At 42.1% G+C, this 23,648-nt stretch overlaps 1 protein-coding gene across 1 annotated transcript in view; it reads right to left on the reverse strand.

Moving 5' to 3' along the window:
* galnt1 (polypeptide N-acetylgalactosaminyltransferase 1) overlaps window positions 1-23,648 on the reverse strand; it is an 81,267-nt gene that overhangs the window by 26,739 nt on the left and 30,880 nt on the right. The window contains exons 4-5 of the mRNA XM_033049545.1: window positions 10,551-10,717; window positions 751-958 (exon numbers count right to left, since the gene is read on the reverse strand). Coding sequence (XP_032905436.1) covers window positions 751-958; window positions 10,551-10,717 — 375 coding nt within the window. The remainder of the gene's footprint in view (window positions 1-750; window positions 959-10,550; window positions 10,718-23,648) is intronic.

Raw genomic sequence — 23,648 nt, forward strand, 5'->3', positions numbered from 1 at the left:
GCACCCCACTAGTCACCTGCCTTCAACCCGACAAACAGCCATCCACCATTACCCTCTGGCGTCTCCCATTCAGCCACTGTTGAATCCATCTTGCTACTCCTGCATTTATACCCAACAGTTGAACCTTCTTAACCAACCTTCCATGAGGAACCTTGTCAAAGGCCTTACTAAAGTCCATATAGACAACATCCACTGCTTTACCCTCGTCAATTTCCCTAGTAACCTCCTCAAAAAATTCAAGAAGATTAGTCAAACATGACCTTCCAGGCACAAATCCATGTTGACTGTTCCTAATCAGACCCTGTTTATCCAGATGCTTATATATATTATCTCTAAGTATCTTTTCCATTAATTTGCCCACCACTGAAGTCAAACTAACAGGTCTATAATTGCTAGGTTTACTCTTAGAACCCTTTTTAAACAATGGAACAACATGCGCAGTACGCCAATCCTCGGGGACTATTCCCATTTCTGATGACATTTGAAATATTTCTGTCATAGCCCCGGCTATTTCTACACTAACTTCCCTCAATGTCCTAGGGAATATCCTGTCAGGACCTGGAGACTTTGCTGTTTATTTTTTGCTGTTTATTCGGCTAAGAATTATACAGGTTTTGACCTAACCATGTTTGTGAAGTGTGTTCATTTATATTAATTTCCTGTTTATTCTGAGTGTCTGATTAAAACTGTTTGTAATATTTGAAGTACCACTGAAACATTAAGCATAATACTTTATAACATTGTTCTTACTTGTCATTTTTAATCCTTGCTAGTAGAGGTTCCAACCAGCCCAGTGTACATTCACAATGTGCATCCAAGAAAGTGATCACTTGTCCAGTGGAAGCTGCTGCCCCTTTCAGTCTTGCTCGAATCAAACCGGAGCGCTGTTCCATGCGCAGAACTTTAACTGGTACTTGCAATTTCTTCACATATTTCTCTAAAGGCTTGTTCAAAAAATCTGAAAAACAATGCAATCCTTTTCAGTTAAAACTGTACACAAAATTATCTTTGAAATTTTAAAAGCATACCAAGTAATAATACTTAATAATATTTCCAATTGTTTGGGCCAAAAAGCTGCATTTTTAATTTTCATCAAAAACCGCAGCGCAACACTTACTCAAATGGCTTCCTAGATTTTTATGATGCTAGACTGGCAATTGTTTCATCAATTCAGTTCTGAAATTGGTGGGAAAAAATGCTCATACTTGACCAATACATTTATTTGATTCATATAATCTGATGCAAGCAGATATGAACCTCAATGTTCGTCCAATTTTCTACTGCCAATGCAAACAGGCTGACAATTGCTTCAATCCAGTTTATAAAACAAAATGTGATTATAATTAACAGTTAAACAATAATAATGGATGGGATTTATATAGCGCCTTTCTAGAATACTCAAGGCGCTTTACATCGCATTATTCATACACTCCTCAGTCACACTCGGTGGTGGTGAGCTACTTCTGTAGCCACAGCTGCCCTGGGGCAGACTGACGGAAGCGTGGCTGCTAATCTGCGCCTACGGCCCCTCTGACCACCACCAATCACTCACACATATTCACACACAGGCAAAGGTGGGTGAAGTGTCTTGCCCAACGACACAACGACAGTAGGCACTCCAAGCGGGATTCGAACCGGCTACCTTCCGGTCGCCAGCCAAACACTTAGCCCATTGTGCCATCTGTCGTCCTAATTGCTGAGAACAAACTTGCACACTAAAAAAAAAGTGCTGGGGTTACTCAGCGGCTCAGGCAGAACCTCTGAAGATGGATAAATGACTTTGGAACTTTCTTCAGATTAATTGTGGTGGGGTGGGAGGGAAGAAAGCTTGAAAGAAAGAGAGGCAGGATAAAGCCTGGTACGGTGTAGGTGAATACAGGGGGGGGAGGGGGAGCAGTTGATAGTAGATGATTGGTCAAAAGTCAGAGATTAAAAGACAAAAGCATGTTCCAGGCACTCACCACTCTATGTAAAAACTTGCTCCACACATCTCATTTAAACTATGCCCCTCCTACCTTAAAACTATTCTCAGTATTTGATTTCTTCCATCCTGGGAAAAAGGTTCTGACTGTCTACCTTATCTATGACTCTCATAATCTTGTATATTTATATCAGATCTCCCCAAAACCTTCGTCATTCCAGAGAAATCAATCCAAGTCTGTCCAACCTTTCCCTCTTGCTAATATTCTCTAATCCAAGTATCATTTTGGTAAACCTCCTCGGCATCCTTTCCTAAGCCTCCACATCCTTCTTGTTATGGGACGGCCAGAACTCAAAATGTGGCCACACCCAAGTGTTATAACGCTGCATCATAATTTTCTTGCTCTTCCATTCAATGCTACGATGTATGAAATCTTATTAACTGGTGTCAGAACAATAGCCCTTAACGTCAGCAAGACAAAAGAGTTGGTTGTTGACCCAAAAAGGTGAAGGGGTGATCACAACCTGTCTTCATCAATAGAGCTGCAGCGGAGATGTTCATCAGCTTCAGGTTTTGAAGCATCCATATCACCAGCAACCTAACCTGGTCCCTTCACACTGATGTGGTAATCAAGAAAGTGTATCACATAGGTAATTATTTTCTTAGGCATCTGTTAAGATTTGGCATGTCCACAAGAATTCTCTTTTGAGTTCTATAGATGTGATAGTCAGACAGAATGCATTTCAACCTGGTATGGCAACTTCTCTTGACCTGAACCTGCAGGTGAACTCAGTCCATCATAAGCTGAATGCTTCCATCTGTTCAGGCCATCTTCATGGATGCTCTGATGTTCAGTCTAAGAACATAATCTTGCTCACTGCTATCAAAGACCTGAACCAATCACTCTTCCACACAAAATTTCCAGAGATGCTGCCATGCAACTTCACCTCAATTGGTTCCTCGTAATACATTAATATTTATTTTTATTTCTCAGATTTTGCACCAACATCTTGTGCCATTCTGCTGCAATGCACTTTGTATTTATTGGTGTACAGGCATGCCTCGCTTAATGCTACCCTGCATAGTTCTGCTTTGCTATCGCACTCTCTCATTTTGGAGCCTTGCTTTTTCAATCCATTCCTTGGCTTTAATGACTACTGGGGGCTTAATAGGTAGCATGGAGATGTTTTTCAAAGTGCTGCCACGGTGGAATGTACCTATTGGTCAGAGCCACTGTGTTGGGTCTGCGAAGCTGTTTAAGGGGTTGCAGTGGCCGTTCCGGTGGTGTTGCAGGCCAGGTGAGCACGAGTGATTTTCCCCAACCACCCAGCATCCATAGTTGGCTTCTGCATGACTGGCGCAGCCTTCGACCAGGTGAGTGCACATTACATACCCGGGTGATTGGGACAAAGGGAAGGAGAAAGGGGAAGGATATGCCTGCTACTACAGGTCTCCAAGCACATTAGTTTAGAGATATAGCATGGAAACATGCTCCTTCGGCCTACCGAGTCCGCACAAACCAGCGATCCCCACACATTAAAACTATCCTACACACCATGACAATTTACATTTATACCAAGCCAATTAACCTATAAACCTGTACGTCTTTGAAGTGTGGAAGGAAACCGAAGATCTCGGGGAAAACCCACACGGTCACGGGGAGAACGTACAAACAGCACCGTAGTTGGGATATAACCCGTGTCTCCGGCGCTGCAAGGCTGCAACTCTACCGTTGCGCCATCTTCTGATAGGTGTGAGTGGGTATGATCCAGGCATTCCCCAGTTAGGGTTAAGCAGTAGACACAAGGAACTGTAGATACTGGAATCTTGCATAGAATACAATGCGCTGGAGTAACTCAGAGTAATCCAAAATCTCTGGAGGGGCTCGCTGAAGTTTCACAGGGGAATCAAAGCCAAGTTGGGGAATATAGTTGTTTCATGGCTCAGGATCACATCTACATTTAAGCTATGTTATAATGACCCCGTATAATGCAGTTTCATTTAGCGCTCCATTTTCTACGAACCTACCTAGTGCTAATCAAGCTATTATTATATTTATTACAGTACGCAGGGCTGCCAACATTGGGTAAGAGTTCGGAGTGAGAAATTGCGAGAGACCAAGCCTGAGGTAGGGTAGCGACGGAGGGGGGGGGGGGGTGTACCCCCCCAGCCCACCCCCACCCCATGGTACGGAGCTTTTGCATTTTTCAGCTTGAAATTGTGCAATCTGGTGCATACTGTAGCGAGTCTTTTAACTTACACTTGAATGCAACATTTATGCTTAAAATTGGATTAGCTATAAGGTTAGGCTAAATTACATTCCTAATTACATTCCACAGTAGAGCCAGGCTCTGATCAACACGTGCAGCACATGAATGATCTGAGTATATTCATGTATGGAAATCAGATTATAATCAAGCACTTAGCACATGTTGACCAACCTGGGTCTCACGGCACACCTGGTACTACTCCTGACCCTGACTCCAGTTGCATATCTTTTCTCATTCCTGACCCCGAGTCCAGCCTTACACCTCAGGGTCAGGAGTAATAAGTACCAGGTGTGCAGTGAGACCCAGGTTGGTCAACATGGGCCAAGTGCTTGATTATAATCTGAGGGTCAGCCCTCTATTCTACCCTGATCATAGCTGCTTAGGTTTCCAGTGCTGGACACTCCCATCGTCCCAGCTTTGACTGCACACCTAGTACTATTCCAGACCTTGACTCTGGATGCACACTTGGCCTTGCTCCTAGCCCCTCTGCAATATATCTGGCCCACACATAAAGCCCCATATCCAACACCCTGGACTTAACCTATTATATTCAAGTCCACAGGTGCTTATCTAATGCGGTAATCTTTTATGGGGCACTGCACAGACCAAATTTTGTATAACAAAATTTGCTATATCCATTGGCTTCTTTGTTATCTAACTTGCTAGTTACTTTGTCATACAAGTCATCAATTGGTTGAACACAATTTCTCATCCATAAAATTATACTCACTCAGCTGTATGTATTATGTTACCCTTTCCTTCATTTTCCTAACAAACTGTCCTGAAGTCATTTTCATCCCCAAGATTTTCAGTATTTTGCTGTCTTTCTCTCAGCTGGGACTTTTCCGAAATGCAAAGTCCAATAACAATATATATTTAAGCAATAATATTCTATTTAATGTGATCTCAAGAGTACATCATATTTTCTGTGGTATTCATAACACAACAATGATAAAAAGATTGTTGTTTTGATTGCACCTATCAACATGCATACATTATTATATTACAGTTAATAGGTACTGAGGGCAAATTTGTGTTCCAATGCTCCCCATTCCCAATTACTGTTACATTGAAGTGATTGAAATCCAAGTGAAGTTTAAATGGCAACAGAAAAATAAAAGCTCAGGAATGGATGATATTCATTACGTGGTTGGTTGAGGTCAGTATCAGCACAATTACTATATCAAACATTGAATCTTCAGATGTTCTGGTTTGCTTAAACTAAAGACAAATAATAACCTCCTCACACATTCCCCTGCAAGTATCTCTGCCACTCCTTTAAAATATGACCCTTCTTTGAACAAGCTCTTAAACATTGCATCTGAATCAGTTTCCACTTGATTACACTCCTTGAGGATGTTCATCTATGTGTTCAATTAATAAAACAACGAGATTGGGGACATTCCTATTCAACATGTCAAAGGAATTTGGGGGGAGGGGGGTTGGGAGGTTTAGAAATAGTCAGTGATATAAACAAACATAATAGTTGTGTGGTAAGTGACAATAGTGCTACCTTCCCAATATTTAACTGAAGGAAATAATGGGTTATCGGGGCTGTATGTTGTGACAGACAGCCTGACACCTTGCATGTCATTAAAAAAAATTACACTTATCCCCACCCCCCTGGATCTTCCAGATTAATAAATTAAGGTTTTGTCAACTAATTACAAATCAGGCTAATTACAAATCAATAACATTAGCCAACTCCGAAACACGAAACAACTGAGTCCAGATCCGGACATCACGGACAACTGGCCTCAGTTCCCCGCTCACGTCTGGCAGTGCTCTCTGTCTGAACACCTCTCTCCTGCCGCTCGCCGGCTTCGCTCATGTCAGCCACTTCCCGCAAATCCTTAAATTCCGATTGCTGCCGAGAGCAGGACATGGCCTCACTTGTTGCGCTGGGTGACACTGCCCGATCCGTGTCTTCCTATGTAAATTTGCATGGGGACATGCTTTGGAGGTGTGTGGCAGTTGTCGGTCAAGTGAGAATAACAGAGAGAATAAGAATGCTGCTGTCTTGTCAACAGACGCTCACACAAGTAGTTGGCATTAGTTTTGAAATTCTCGTTGACCACAGAATTTCTTACAAGAGCGTGAGAAATTCTGTGATCAGCGTGAGAATTAGGTGAAATGCATGAGTCTCACACTCAATGCGTGAGAGTTGACAACCCTGCAGTATGTATGCTGTTTACTGTGTGAATTTCATGTGCACAATAAATGTCATTGCATATGTGTGTATGACAAACAATTCTGTATTTTTTTTCTTAAATAAAGGCCCAACCTCATTTTGGAAAGATACTTCATTCTTTAAGGAACGGGGGTTCCCCTCTTCTACTATAGATGAGGCTCTCACCAGAGTCTCTTCTATACCCCGTAACTCTGCTCTCACTACCCCCCCCCCCCCCCCCCCGGTAACAAGGGCAGAGTCCCCCTTGTCCTCACCTTCCACCCTACCAGCCGTCACATACAGCTAGATAATCCTCTGACACCTCCAACGGGAGCCACATCTTCCCATCTCCTCCCCTTTTGGCTTTCCACAGAGACGGCTCCCTCCGTAACTCCCTGGTCAATTCATCCCTCCCACACAAACCAGCCCCTCTCCTGGCACTTTCCCTTGCAACCGCAGGAAATGCTACACTTGTCGCTTTACCCCCCCCCCCCCTTGAATCCATCCAAGGACCCAAGCAATCTTTCCAGGTGCGGCAGAGGTTCACCTGCACCTCCTCCAACCTCATCTATTGCACCCGCTGCTCTAGGTGTCAGCTGCTCGACATCGGTGAGACCAAGCGCAGGCTTGGCGATTGCTTAAAAAAGTTTAATTTTAAGAGCAAACTCGAGCGACATCAGTAATATATTTGTGCACTAATTAGCAAGGTAGAACATTGATTTAAACAAAGACCATATTGACCCACTACAAGTACACCTTTCCAGTAATTAAACATTAACTAATAACTAGTTTTTAAGATAGTTGATGCATGGGTGGCAAACAACAAAATAATTATTGGGAATTACTTAATACTTTTTTGTAATCAGATTCCCAACCCCTCATAAAGGGAGAATAATTGGCAACACTCATTTTAGCGTCCAACAATAAATTTTGTTAAAAACAGTTCTGTAACTTAAATAAAGAGGGGAAAAAACAAAATAAAAAACTCTACTAAATACACTATTAATGAAAATCAGCAACCCCTTCAAACAAATGAAGCTGCTGCTTATCTAGCAGTTGTGGTTGGCATAAAGCTGAGGATCCATATAGTGAATTCAGCTGCAGATTAGGAAATTGGACGCAGCAGCATCTGATCTCTCTGCAAAAATCAAAAGATTCACTAAACACAGGCTCATCACTTCCTTCCATTCAGTCCATCTTCCTGGCATTGCATCAGGAAGGATAGAAGTATCTTCAAGGATGTCTGCCACCCTGGACATTCCCCTTTCCCTCTACTACCTTCTGGGAAGTTACAAAAGCTTAAAAAACCAGACGACCAATCCTAAAAACAGCTTCTGCTGCGATCAGACTACCGAACCAATTACCTTTTTAACACCACTCTTACACTTAACTCTACTTCATTCGATTATTCCATTATGTTACTCATTTTATTTGCACTACGTGATTACATTGTAATCTCACACCATTCTGCTGGTTTGCACTGTATTTTTTTTTTTTTTTTTTTTATCATTTCTGAATATATACTATTTACACTGCGAGATTCATGTGCACAAAGAATTTCTTTGCACCCTGTTGAAGAAATATGATAATAAATCCCTTAACCGGAGAGCAGTTAATTTTGAAATTCTTGATCACAGAGGGCTGTGGAGTCGGTCACTTGAGCATTTTCAAGAGTTTTCACACATTTATGGGTATTAAGAAAAATTAGAGATATGGCATTAATGTTGGAAAGTGCGACTTAGGTACAAGAAGAGCAAAGTTTGGATCTTAAGGCTGAGCAGGCACAAAGGTGCGAATGGCCTGCTCCTATTTCTCACATTCTTATGAAGCTCCCACCAACAGAAATATCTGGAAGATAAAGTAGCTATGAGGCAAAGACATGCTCAGTATATGTTACACACTGATGCAGGAAACAAAAATTAAGAGTTATGTTCCTTTTTCAATCGCTATGCATTTGTAGAATGTGAAGATCAATAATTTTAGAACATACAACAGTACAGCACATGAACAATGTCTGCTGAAAATATTGCCATGGTAAACTATTATCTTCTATCTGCACATTGAAACATAGAAAATTAGGTTCAGGAGCAGGCCATTTGGCCCTTCGAGCCAGCACCGCCATTCAATATGATCATGGCTGATCATCCAGAATTTGATTCCTTTAGCCCCAACAGCTAAAGCTAACTCTCTCTTGAAAACATCCAGTGAATTGGTCTCCATTGCTTTCTGTGGCAGAGAATTCCACAGATTCACAACTCTCTGGGTGAAAAAGTTTTTCCTGATCTCAGTCCTAATTGGCATACCCCTTATTCTTAAACTGTAACCCCTGGTTCTGGACGCCTCCAACATGGGGAACATTTTTCTGCATCTAGCCTGTCCAATCCCTTAAGAATTTTATATGTTTCTATAAGATTCCCTCTCATCCTTCTAAATTCCAGTGAATACAAGCCCAGTCGACCCATTACTTCATCATATGTCAGTCCCGCCATCCCGGGAATTAATCTTGTGAACCTACGCTGCACTCCCTCAATAGCAAAAATGTCCTTCCTCAAATTAGGAGACCAAAATTGCACACAATACTTCAGGTGCAGTATAACTGCAGTAGGACCTGCTTGTTCCTAAACTCAAATCCTCCTGCAATGAAGGCCAGCATGCCATTTGCATTCTTCACTGCCTGCTGTACCTGCATGCTTACTTTCAGTGACTGATGTATAAGCACACCCAGGTCTCATTGCCGCTTCCCCTTTCCCGAATCTGACACCATTCAGATAATGATCTGCCATCTTGTTCCTGTAAACCAGATCCCTCCCTGCACAGATCAAAAAGCCTGAAACGCCACTATCATATCTACCTCTACCCCTGGCAGCATGTTTCAGGCATCCACCACCCTCTGTGCAAAAATAAACTTGACGCACATCTCCTTTAAAGTTTGCCTCTCTTACCGTAAATCTATGACCTCTAGCCTTTGAGATTTTTACCCTGCGGAAAAAATGTCTGATTGTCCAGTCTATCTATGCCTCTCTTAATTTTTTATCTATCAGGTCTCCCCCCACAATCTCTGCCATTCTGGAGGTCAACTTACTTAGTCTCCTTGTAATTAATATCTTCTAAACCAAATGACATTCTGGTAAAGCTCTTCTGCACCCCCGTCAAATCCTCCACATCTTTCCTATGTGACCAGGTGACCAGGACTGAATGGAATACTGCAAATGTAGCCTAACCCAAGTCTTAGAGCAGCATCATAATTTCCTGACTCTTATATTCAATGCACGACCAATGAAGGTGAGCAGAACATGCCTTTATTCATATTCACATGTTCGAAATGATTCTACTTTCTTATCAACAAAATTTGAGATGGAGTTTTCTTCCAGAAGTAATTACACTTCTGATTATTGCACAAAGGGTCCATAATTTCAAAAGTAATTACTTTTGAAACCAATAGAAATATCAATTGTAGTTGGATTGCAAACGATATTTGTGAAATATGTTTCTCCAAAGTTTTTTAAGATTTCTTCATTGTTTACCACAAATTGGCAAAATATTGTATGAAATGGAATCAGATATAGGCCTGAATGGTAGGGCTAGTCGGGCATGGCAAAGAAATAGGTTTTATGGGCTTACCATTTGCACACCATTTGACATGCTGTCATATTATTGAATTCATTTTCACAGCTTTTAATTTACAACATTTTAAAATCCAGAAACTGAAAGTGGACCTAATGTTTTTGCACCTACCCCATGCTGCATATCCAGAGGGCTGAAGTAATGAATAAGAACGATGTACCACAACGGTCTTATCATAATTGGCTAACAAATGCAACATGCTAGCACCGTTTGGTCTCAAAATATAAAAAACAGCTGATCTTTCAGATTTGTGATAAAACATTACAATTAAGGGTTCACTGTTCTTAAGATTTGTTTACAAAAAAAGGTTCTTGAAATTGAACAAAACAAGTCTTTACCTATAAAATGAAAATATATTAAAATACTCTTTGACCATGTTTGTTTTCATTCCATTGAAATAATATGTGCACAATTTAGTCTAATCAAGGACAATTTGTTACAACTTTTTAAACTTGAAGACAAAAATCTGTGTTCTGGAAACATCTTGTTTGTCCACTTCCTTCTTCATATTTTTTTTAATGAATTGCTGACAGCTATTTCCCTTAAATTTGAAATGTTATCTTACCTCTTTCACTGGCGTCATCCACCAAGATAATCTCTTCTAATAAATGCCTCGGTGACCTGATTATCACGCTGTGCACAGTTCGTAACAGTGTGCTCCATGCTTCATTGTGAAAAACTATCACCACACTTGTTCTTGGCAGGTCATCAGGATATACTTTTGTTTTACATCTAAAGGAAACAGAAAATCACAGGATAATGTGCTGACAGTGATTTTATTTTAATCTTCCACACAGACCAATGCTATGTAAATCAACTTTTGGTAAGTGATAGATTGCAGACGTTTCCGTAACAAAAAAAGCACATTATAGTCACCCGCCGATCCTCCAAAGATTTGATATGGTTATGATTTGGTTACAGATTTTATGGTTACTTATGATGATATGGTTACAGATTTTATGATATGGTTTGTTGAAGGGATATGAATTGTTGAAGAGAAGATACAAATATAACAGACCAATGTATGGATGTGGTGTTGGAGCTTTTGAAGAGCATTTAGCTGGTTAGATTTCAGGGCCTGATGGGATCTATCACAGGTTATTGAGAGAAAAGTGGGGAGACTGCACGGGGTTTGACGAAGATCTTTCTATCTTCTTTTATCATAAGCAAGGTCTCCGAGAACCGGAGAGTAGCCAATGTTGTTCCTTTGTTTGAAGAGTAGTGATAATCCAGGAAGTTATCAGCCCGTGAGCCTCATGTCAGTGGCAGGGAACCTATTGGAGAGGATTTTTCTGGATGTGATTAGGGACAGTCAGCATTGTTTCATCCATGGCAAATCATGCCTGACTAATTTGATCTAGTTTGAGGAGGTGACAAAGGCGAGGGTAGGTTAGTGGATGTTGTCTCCATGGATTTTAGTAAGACATAGAAACATAGAAACATAAGACATTTGATAAAGTCTCTCATAATAGACTGAACCAGAATATTAAGATGCATGAAATCCACAGTGAATTGGTCGTTTGGTTTCAGACTGTTTTAGTTAGAAGACAGGGTAGTAGTGGTAGTGTGTTATTCTGGCTAGAAGTCAGTGATTATTGGAGCTCCGCAGAGTTCTGCATTGGGATATGTTTGTTTATGATTTAAATTACTTATAAATGTGTATGGGTTAGTTAGAGCAGTGAGGAGGGCTGTCAAAGCATACAGCAGCATATAGAAACATAGAAAATAGGTGCAGGAGTAGGTCATTTGGCCCTTCGAGCCTGCACCGCCATTCAATATGATCATGGCTGATCATCCAACTCAGTATCCTGTACCTGCTTTCTCTCCATACCCCCTGATCCCTTTAGCCACAAGGGCCACGTCTAACTCCTTCTTAAATATAGCCAATGAACTGGCCTCAACTACATTCTGTGGCAGAGAATTCCAGAGACTCACCACTCTCTGTGTAAAAAATGTTTTTCTCATCTCAGTCCTAAAAGATTTCCCCATTATCCTTAAACTGTGACCCCTTGTTCTGGACTTCCCCAACATCGGGAACAATCTTCCTGCATCTAGCCTGTCCAACCTCTTAAGAATTTTGTAAGTTTCTATAAGGTCCCCCCTCAATCTTCTAAATTCTAGCGAGTACAAGCCGAGTCAATCCAGTCTTTCTTCATATGAAAGTCCTGACATCCCAGGAATCAGTCTGGTGAACCTTCTCTGTACTCCCTCTATGGCAAGAATGTCTTTCCTCAGATTAGGAGACCAAAACTGTACGCAATACTCCAGGTGTGGTCTCACCAAGACCCTGTACAACTGCAGTAGAACCTCCCTGCTCCTATACTCAAATCCTTTTGCTATGAATGCTAACATACCATTTGCTTTCTTCACTGCCTGCTGCACCTGCATGCCTACTTTCAATGACTGGTGTACAATGACACCCAGGTCTCGTTGCATCTCCCCTTTTCCTAATCGGCCACCATTCAGATAATAGTCTACTTTCCTGTTTTGCCACCAAAGTGGATAACCTCATATTTATCCACATTATACTGCATTTGCCCACTCACCCAGCCTATCCAAGTCATCTTGCAGCCTCCTAGCATTGTCCTCATAGATCAGTTACAGAAATGGGTAGGGAAACGGCAGATGGAGTTTATTCCAAGCAAGTGTGAAGCCTGGCACTTTAGAATTTGAATGTGTGGAAAAAATACAATTAATGGCAAGACCTTTAATAGCATTGATGTATAGAAGGATCTTGCAGTCTAAATCCATAGCTCCTTAAAAGTGACAACACAAGAAGATAGAATGGCAAAGAAGGCACGGCATGCTTGCTTTCATTCATCAGGGCACTGAGAAAAAGAATCAGAAACTCATGTTGCAGCTTCACACTACTTTGGTATGGCTGCATTTGGAGTATTGTGTGCACTTGTGGTTTACCAGAAGGCAGCCTGGATTAGGTTATTAGCTATAATGAGAGGCTGGACAATCTTGGAACATTTTCTCTAGAACATGGGGGGTTGAGGGGAGACCTGACAGAAACATAAAATTATGAGGCATAGATACGGTAGGTAGTCAGAACTTTTTTCTCCCAAGGTGGAAATGGTCAACGCTGCATTCAACTCCAAGCAAAATAACATTTCACCCTCCCATTATTGAATGGGAAAAGCACTAAGCACATGTTTATGTTTAAACATCTCAGACTTACTCTTCTAATTTAATATTGATGAAAGTACCTTGGAACACGCAATTTATTGTGAGGGGGTGGGGGGAGATGAGGAGTGGTGGAGCAAGGGGATAGAGGGAGAGGAGGTGGGTAGAGAGGGAGAGGGAGAAATCATTATAGAGGTCCGACAGAGGCCAATACAATGTTTGAGAAAGTACATCATTATCAGTTCATCAGTTTTAACTTATTGTCATGTGTACCGAGGTACAGTGAACACCTTTTGTGTGCTAACCAGACAGCGGAAAGACAATACGCGATTACAATCAAGCCATTCACAGTGCACAGATACATAAGGAAATATCATTCAGTGCAAGATAAAGCCAGTAAAGTCCAATCAAAGATAGTCTGAGGGTCACCAATGAGGTAGATAGTAGTTAGGACTGCTCTCCAGTTGTGATAGGATGGTTCTCTCTACTTCAGAGTACCTCTAGTTCCTAATCAAAAACAAGAATAATCGGCAGGTTTCCAATGACCGTCATCGACTTCTACAGATGCATCATAGAAAACATCTATCAGGATGTGCTACATCTTGTTGCTACCTACTCTAATACATGAAATTGCAAACTTCTGAATGTAGCCCAGTACATCATACAAACCAGTCTCTTCCACATCAACTCGAGCTATACTTCACATTGCCTTGGGAAAGCAGCCAACATAATCAAGGACCATTCACACCCTTCTCTCCACTACCATCAGACAGAAGAAATAAAAGTTTGAAAGCAAGTACCAACAGATTCAGGAACTGCTTCTTCCTTGTTGTTATCAGAATACAGAATGGCCCTCCATTAGCGATGGGCAATGTCCCAATCTCCCAACCTACCCTTAGCAGTCCTTAGACTTTCCTTTATCTGCACATTCTCCGTAGCTGTAACAGTACAATGCTGTAGCACTATGGTATTTTTCTCTTTGCACTACTTGCTGCACTCGTATACAGATACATAGACAATAGGTGCAGGAGTAGGCCATTCGGCCCTTCGAGCCAGCACCACCATTCAATATGATCATGGCTGATCATCCAGAATCAGTACCCCGTTCCTGTTTTTAGCCCATATCCCTTGATTCCTTTAGCCCCAACTGCTAAATCTAACTCTCTCTTGAAAACATCCAGTGATTTAGCCTCCACTGCTTTCTGTCGCAGAGAATTCCACAGATTCACAACGCTCTGTGTGAAAATGTTTTTCCTCATCTCAGAGAGGGAGAGGGAGGGGAAAGTTGGGGAGGTGAGGAATAGAGGGGGGAGTCGGGGAGGTAGGGAAAGGAGGGAAAGGAGGGCAGTGGGGGAGGTGAGGAGGGAGAGTGGGGGGGGGGGTGGGATAAGGGGGGGGATGTGAGAAGCGGGGGAGCAGGAGGATAGAGGGAGAGGAGGGGGGTAGGGAGGGGAGAGGGGTTATGGAGGGAGGGAGGGAGTGACTAAGGGTCGGGGAAAGTAGAGGGAGGGAGAGTTGAGGGAGGGAGTGGGGGAGGGGAGGAGGAGAGGGGAAAGAAGAGGGAGGGTGAAGAGGAGGGAGAGGGAGTGCTGGGGATGAGGGGGAATGGAGCAGGATAGGGTAGGAAGAGGGATGGCAAGATAATGGGGGAGGCAAGGGGGAAGAGGGAGGAGGGAAGGGGAGAGAGCAGAGGAGGGTTGGTGGAGGGTGGGGAGAAGGGGGATAACGGAGGAGGGAAATAGGGGACTGAAGAGGGAGAGTGAGATGGGTTCACATTGATATTTAATTTTACAGGTTATTGCCATTTTGAACTTTAAAACTGTCACAGTCACGCTCTCACTTGCCAGCCGCGCCTGCGCATTTGTGAGAGGGTTGCCGTCACTCACATCACAACGGGAATCTCTGGCTTCACAATGGTAACCCGTCAGCCGCGCCAGCGCAGTTGGGGGCTACGGGTCAGGGTTGGAATATTGCCTTGGGTGACGGGCCGACTTGTACAAAACAAATTCAAATCTTTTTTTTTTTTGGAAATGGCCAAATAATACCATCAATGTTCTTCCAGCATGCTTTTTATGAGCAGTAGAATTTTCTGACTGATTAGGTGGAGTCACTTTTAAATTAATAACTGATGTACTTAAAAATCATAATGGAGAACTTTTCCCATCCTTAGCTTGCAGCGATATATTTTCATATATAGTCATTCTTATGGATAAAATGCAGCAGACAATATTTGTACAGCCAACTCCCCCAAGGGCAATGTAAACATGTTAATATATAGCTATCAACCATAATGTGGTTGATAACTATATATTGGCTAATTCACAGGGCGGCACAGTGGCATACTTGGTAGAGCTGCTACTGCCACACAGCACGAGACACCTGGGTTTGATCCCAACCTCGGATGCTGTCTGTGTGCAGTTAGCATGTTTCCCCTGTGACCACATGGCTTTACCCCAGATGCTCTGGTCTAGGCAAGGCAACTTTAATTAGGCAAGGCGACTTTAGCTAGGCAAGGCAACTTTGGCATTTCCAAACCAAAGGCAACACAGCTTTAGCATTTCCAAACCAAAGGCTTTAGCATTTCCAAACTGTATTTTCAAACGGCATTAAGGGCACTGACAGGTCAGTAAAACCACTCACAGTTCAGTTGACATGTGTTCAGTGTTATTCACAGCTCAGACTGAGAGACGTGACCCTCTCATTCCCCCATCTTACAGAGACTGACTGAGGCACTGAACACTTCCGGGTTTTATATTCCCTCCGGAAAGGGCATGGCCTTCAGGAGAGAGAATTTCCCTCTCATCCTTCTAAACTCCAGAGTGTACAAGCCCAGCTGCTCCGTTCTCTCAGCATATGACAGTCCCGCCATCCCGGGAATTAACCTTGTAAACCTACGCTGCACTTCCTCAATAGCAAGAATGTCCTTCCTCAAATTAGGGGACCAAAACTGCACACAATACTCCAGGCGTGGTCTCACTAGGGCTCTGTACAACTGCAGAAGGACCTCTTTGCTCCTATATTCGACTCCTCTTGTTATAAAGGCCAACATGCCATTCGCTTTCTTCACTGCCTGCTGTACCTGCATGCTTACTTTCATAGACTGATGTACAATGTTCCCCAGATCTCCTTTTCACAAACTGACGCCATTTAGATAGTAATCTGCTTTCCTGTTTTTGCTATCAAAGTGGATAACCTCACATTTATCCGCATTGAACTTCATCTGCCATGCATCTGCCCACTCCCCCAACCAGTCCATTGTCACCCTGCATTCTCATAGCATCCTCCTCACAATTCACACTGTCATCCAGCTTTGTGTCATCTGCAAATTTGCTAATGTTACTTTGAAACCCTTCATCCAAATCATAGATGTATATTGTAAATAGCTGCGGTCCCAACACCAAGCCTTGCGGTACCCCACTAGTCACTGCCTGCCATTCTGAAAGGCACCCGTTAATCCCTACTCTTTGTTTCCTGTCTGCCAACCACTTCTCTATTCATGTCAGCACTCTACTCCCAATACCATGTGCCCTAATTTTGCCCACTAATCTCCTATGTGGGACCTTATCAAATGCTTTCTGAAAGTCCGGGTACACTACATCCACTGGCTCTCCCTTGTCCATTTTCCGAGTTACATCTTCAAAAAATTCCAGAAGATTAGTCAAGCATGATTTCCCCTTTGTAAATCCATGCTGACTCGGACCGATCCTGTTACTTCTATCCAAATGTGCGGCTATCTCATCTTTTATAATTGACCCCAGCATCTTTCCCACCACCGATATCAGGCTAACTGGTCTATAATTCCCCGTTTTCGCTCTCCCACCTTTCTTAAAAAGTGGGATAACATTAGCTACCCTCCAATCCACAGGAACGGATCCTGAGTCTATAGAACATTGGAAAATTATCACCAAAGGACGCACCTCAAAGATCGAGCTCATAACAGGCTGAAGGCTAACTGGATTGGTCAAATATATCCCTCCTCCTTTCTCTCCAAAACCAGAGGTACTGCAATTATAATTCTTAAGGGTATACCATTTAAACATAAAACCACCATAGCAGATAAAGAGGGTAGGTACGTCATATTATCGGGGGAAATATATTCTACCCCACTTACTATGGTGAATATCTATGCTCCCAACTTTGATAATCCACAATGTTTTAATAAAATATTTAACATAATCTCAGAGTCCACCCAGCAAAACCTGATAATAGGGGGAGATTTCAACTGTGTTTTCGATCAATATTTGGATAAATCCTCACAACAAAAGAGATACAACACAAAAACAAAATCCAGCAAACTCCTAAATACATATATAGAAAATACAAATATAGCAGACGTATAGAGGATTGCAAATCCATCCGGAAGAGAATATTCCTTTTATTCATCCGCACATAAAACTTATACACGTATTGACTATTTTCTGGTGGACACAAAATTAATACCTTTTACAACTAGAAACATAAAAACATAGAGAATAGGGGTAGGAGTAGGCCATTTGGCTCTTCGAGCCTGCACCGCCATTCAATATTGATTGAATTGAATTGAATTGAATGCCTTTATTGTCATTCAGACCTTACGGTCTGAACGAAATTTCGTGCCTGCAGTCATACATACAATCATACAATAATAACAACAATAAACACAAATTAACATCCACCACAGTGAGTCCTCCAAGCACCTCCTCACTGTGGTGAAGGCAAAAATCTTAGGGCTGCAGTCTCTTCCCTCCTCTTCTCCCTCTGCGCTGAGGCGATTCCCCACCGGGCGATGGTACAAACAGTCCCGCGGCTCACCGAACCCCGCAACGGGCCGGCTCAAACACCGCGGCCCGGGGTGGTCAAAGCTGCCGCCCTCCAGTCCAACGGACGCAGCCGCTGGCCCGCGGCTCAACCCCGGACTCAGGTCATAGCCGCCAGAACGTCGTCCCAGCCACCGGAGCACCGTTCCAGCCCCGAGCCAGATCGCCCTCACGTGAGTGCCGTTCCTCCCTCGGGCTGGGCCACTCCGACGGGAGCACCGTTCCACCCTCGGGCTGGGCCACTCCGACGGGAACGCCGTTCCACCCTCGGGCTGGGGCACTCCAACGGGAGCGCTGCGCCACCCTCGGGCTGGGCCACTCCGACGGGAGCGCCGTTCCACCCTCGGGCTGGGCCACTCCGACGGGAGCGCCATTCCAGCCCCGAGCCGGGCCGCCCTCACGGTAGCGAGCCCAGGGCAAGTCCTGACTGGCTCTGCCTCCGGAGTCTCGAGGCCGCCAGCTCCGCCATCAGGCCTCAGCGCAGACGGAGGCAGAGAAGGGGGATACGATAAAAAAGTCGTATTCCCCTGAAGAGAGAGACAGCAAGCCCCTTTCTCATCTCAGTCCTAAAAGATTTCCCCTTTATCCTTAAACTGTGACCCCTTGTTCTGGACTTCCCCAACATCGGGAACAATCTTCCTGCATCTAGCCTGTCCAACCCCTTAAGAATTTTGTCTGTTTCTATAAGATCCCCCCTCAATCTTCTAAATTCTAGCGAGTACAAGCCGAGTCAATCCAGTCTTTCTTCATATGAAAGTCCTGACATCACAGGAATCAGTCTGGTGAACCTTCTCTGTACTCCCTATATGGCAAGAATGTCCTTCCTCAGATTAGGAGACCAAAACTGTACGCAATACTCCAGGTGTGGTCTCACCAAGACCCTGTACAACTGTAGTAGAACCTCCCTGCTCCTATACTCAAATCTTTTTGCTATGAATGCTAACATACCATTCGCTTTCTTCACAGCCTGCTGCACCTGCATGCCAACTTTCAATGACTGGTGTACCATGACATCCAGGTCTCGTTGCATCTCCCCTTTTCCTAATCGGCCACCATTCAGATAATAGTCTACTTTCCTGTTTTTGCCACCAAAGTGGATAACCTCACATTTATCCACATTATACTGCATCTGCCATGCATTTGCCCACTCACCCAGCCGATCCAAGTCACCTTGCAGCCTCTTAGCATCCTCCTCACAGCTAACACTGCCCCCCAGCTTCGTGTCATCCGCAAACGTGGAGATGTTGCATTCAATTCCCTCGTCCAAATCATTAATATATATTGTAAATAGCTGGGGTCCCAGTACTGAGCCTTGCGGTATCCCACTAGTCACTGCCCGACATTCTGAAAAGGACCCGTTTACTCTTACTCTTTGCTTCCTGTCTGCCAACCAGTTCTCTATCCACATCAATACTGAACCCCCAATACCGTGTGCTTTAAGTTTGGAAACTAATCTCTTATGTGGGACCTTGTCGAAAGCCTTCTGAAAGTCCAGATATAACACATCAACTGGTTCTCCCTTATCCACTCTACTAGTTACATCCTCTAAAAATTCTATAAGATTCGTCAGACATGATTTACCTTTCATAAATCCATGCTGACTTTGTCCAATGATTTCACCACTTTCCAAATGTGTTGCTATCCCATCTTTATTAACTGACTCTAGCAGTTTCCCCACTACCGATGTTAGACTAACTGTAATTCCCCGTTTCCTCTCTCCCTCCCTTTTTAAAAAGTGGGGTTACATTAGCTACCCTCCAATCCTCAGGAACTACTCCAGAATCTAAAGAGTTTTGAAAAATTATCACTAATGCATCAACTATTTCTGGGGCTACTTCCTTAAGTACTCTGGGATGCAGCCTATCTGGCCCTGGGGATTTATCGGCCTTTAATCCATTCAATTTACCCAACACCACTTCCCGGCTAACCTGGATTTCACTCAGTTCCTCCATCTCATTTGACCCCCGGTCCCCTGCTATTTTCGGCAGATTATTTAAGTCTTCCTTAGTGAAGACAGAACCAACATAGTTATTCAATTGGTCTGCCATGTCCTTGTTCCCCATGATCAATTCACCTGTTTCTGACTGCAAGGGACCTACATTTGTTTTAACTAATCTTTTTCTCTTCACATATCTATAAAAACATTTGCAGTCAGTTTTTATGTTCCCTGCCAGTTTTCTTTCATAATCTATTTTCCCTTTCCTAATTAAGCCCTTTGGTCCTCCTCTGCTGGACTGAATTTCTCCCAGTCCTCTGGTAGGCTGCTTTTTCTGACTAATTTGTATGCTTCATCTTTTGTTTTGATACTATCCCCGATTTATTCTTTTGCCAAACTGGGATGAACATCCCAAATATCATAATAGTATTATTTCCGATCATTCCCCGCTAACCTTCTCCCTATAACTAGAAGGAATGTACAATTAAAAAGCGGTCTGGGGGTTTAATCCCCAATTACTAACTAACCCAGTTTGCTGTGAATATATAAAACAACAGATGGAATTCTTTTTTGAGACAAATGATACTCCAGGCATTTCGGCTTCGTTATTATGGGAATCTTTTAAGACCTTTATCAAAGGCTCTATCATTTCATATCAAGCATAAAAAAGGATGAACAACTGCAATTAGAAGAACAGATCACACAGCTGGATTCATGAAATGCGACAGATCCGTCTATGGATAAACATAATAAGATAGAAGTATTAAAATTCAAGCTAAACCGAATTCTCTCTGCAAGAGTTATCAGGCTATTTCAAATTACTAAACAGGAAAACTTTGAATTCAGCGACAAACCGCATAAACTTCTAGCACGTCAGTTGAGAAAAGTGGAAAAGGATCATACTATTCAAAAAATCAGATCAGAAAAAGGTGAACTGTTCACACTTCCAAAAGATATTAACGAAAGATTTGTCCAATTCTATCAAAATTTATATACATCCAAAACATCAACAGAAACGATAAAAATTACAAACTTCCTTGATAACTGAAATTTTCCGTCACTTAACGTGGTGGAACGTGATGAGTTAGGAGCACAGATTACAATTAAAGAAATCGAAGAGACTATTAATTCATTGAAGAATGGCAAAACCCCAGGCCCAGATGGGTTTAGTAATGAATTTTATTAAAAAATTTAAGACTTAATCTCCCCGCATTTACAAAACCTTTATATACACGCATTTAAAGAACAGACGCTACCACAAACTTTAGCCGAATCAATTATTACATTGATACCCAAAAAAGATCTGGAAGAGCCGGGATCATACAGAGCAATTGCCCTGTTAAATACAGATCAGAAAATATTAGCTAAAACCCTGGCAAGAAGACTAAGTAAATACGTTAATAAATTAATACATTCTGATCAAACTGTATTTATACCCAAGAGACATTCGTTTAACAATTTGAGATGCCTGTTTAATAAAATGCACTCACACAGAACGATAAAGGAAGACTTATCAATTATTTCATTAGACGCAACTTTTTGTACTATTACTGGGCAACGAATATTAAAAACGTAATCTATTGGATGGACAACACATGCCAACAGGTAAAATGGTTAATAATGGAGAGAGAAGATTGTTCGCCTTTTAATATAGTCGCGATTCTTCTCTCTCCAAAAAATTTGAAGAAAATACTATACGAGAAAAATCCGATTATCCACAGTACCCTACGAATCTGGAAACAAGTGAAGTCAACCCTTAAACTGAGAAACTCATCTCTTCTCTCCCCAATTGTCTTCTCTCCCCAATTGTCAACAACCCTTCGGTCAAGCCGTCTATTTTAGACAAGACGTTCACACACTGGGAAAGATTAGGAATTAAAAAACTGGGTGATCTTTATGAGATGGGAACTCTTCTCTCATTTCAAGAATTACAGTCAAAATATCATCTGAAAGGTAGCCAATACTTTAGATACCTTCAAATACGAGACTATCTGAAATCATATATCCAAGACTATCAATATATGTTTCTAGACACACTAGACGAATGTATGAATAGAAACTCGGACTCAAACAAGTTAATATCATACCTATATAATACCCTTTTAAATATACAAACCCCATCGACAGAAGTAATTAGAAGAGCTTGGGAAGATGAACTTGGTCTAACAATTTTAAAAGACAAATGGGAGGAAAGCCCATACACAACTGTTCTCTTAACGTTAGGCATTCGCTAATACAATTTAAAATACTGCACAGACTCTATTATTCAAAGTCTAAACTGAATAAGATCTTCCCAAATGATTCTCCTATTTGTGCGAAATGTCTCCTTCAGGAAGCAACTATAACCCATTCCTTTGCCTCTTGTATAAAGTTACATAATTTCTGGAGAGGAATTTTTGATTTTTTTTCTAAAACACTAAAAATAAAATTAGAGCCCGACACGGAACTGATCACTCTAGGTACTTCAGAAGCCTGTTCTGAGCTATCACTATTTCAAAGACGTTTCCTTAATTATGGCCTGATAATGGCAAAAAAATTAATACTTAAATTTTGGAAACATACATCAGTCTCAAATGTGGATTACAAACATGTCCGACACACTACATCTTGAAAATATTAGACTTATCTTGGCAGAAAAACCAGATAATTTTTCCAAGACATAGACACCCTTTACTGATTTCTTACCAGGATAGTATGGCGCAACACAACTTTGGATTTAAATCCAACTATGGGTTGGGTGAGGTGGGTGGGGAGGGACGAGAGGCAGGTATACCACCACTTTTATCTCTCTTTTTCATTTTGTTCTTTTTATTTCTATTTCTCTCTTCTTTCTTTCTTTTACCCACTCTTTGGCTACACTACTTTGGTAGTCTACAGGTCCTATCTTTGCACATCTCACTTTTTCTCTTGTTCTTTCTCTTTTCTTTTCTTCTAATTCTAAGTTAAAAAGTCAAAATTGCCGTACAATAACTGTATAATTTTATATGCCATTTGTTCTACTCTTGTACATTTGCTTCTAATAAATTAAATTTTTTTTTTTTTTTTTAAATCACCAATGCATCCACGATTCCTAGAGCCACTTCCTTAAGTACCCTGGGATGCAGACCATCAGGCCCTGGGGATTTATCAGCCTTCAGTCCCATCAGTCTATCCAACACCATTTCCTGCCTAATGTGGATTTCCTTCAGTTCCTCTGTCACCCCAGATCGTCTGGCCACTACTATATCAGGAAGATTGTTTGTGTCCTCCTTGGTGAAGACAGATCCAAAGTACCTGCCATTTCCTTGTTCCCATAATAAATTCACCTTTTTCGGTCTTCAAGGGTCCAACTTTGGTCTTAACTAATTTTTTCTTCTTCACATACCTAAAGAAGTTTTTACTATCCTGCTTTATATTCTTAGCTAGCTTACCTTCGTACCTCATCTTTTCTTCCCGCATTGTCTTTTTGGTTATCTTCTGTTGTTCTTTAAACATTACCCAATCCTCTTGCTTCCCGCTAATCTTTGCTACGTTGTACTTCTTTGCTTTAATTTTTATACTGTCCCTGACGTCCCTTGTCTGCCATGGTCGTCCCTTTCTCCCCTTGGAATCTTTCTTCCTCCTAGGAATGAACTGATCCTGCACCTTCTGTATTATTCCTAGAAACACCTGCCATTTTTGTTCCACTGTCATCCCTGCTAGTGTATCTTTCCAGTCAACTTTGGCCAGCTCCTCCCTCATGGCCCCATAGTCCCCTTTATTCAACTGCAACACTGACACCTCCGATCTACTCTTCTCCCTCTCCAATTGCAGATTAAACCTG

The sequence above is a fragment of the Amblyraja radiata genome, chromosome 2 (assembly GCF_010909765.2).
Source record: "Amblyraja radiata isolate CabotCenter1 chromosome 2, sAmbRad1.1.pri, whole genome shotgun sequence".
Lineage (NCBI taxonomy): Eukaryota > Metazoa > Chordata > Chondrichthyes > Rajiformes > Rajidae > Amblyraja > Amblyraja radiata.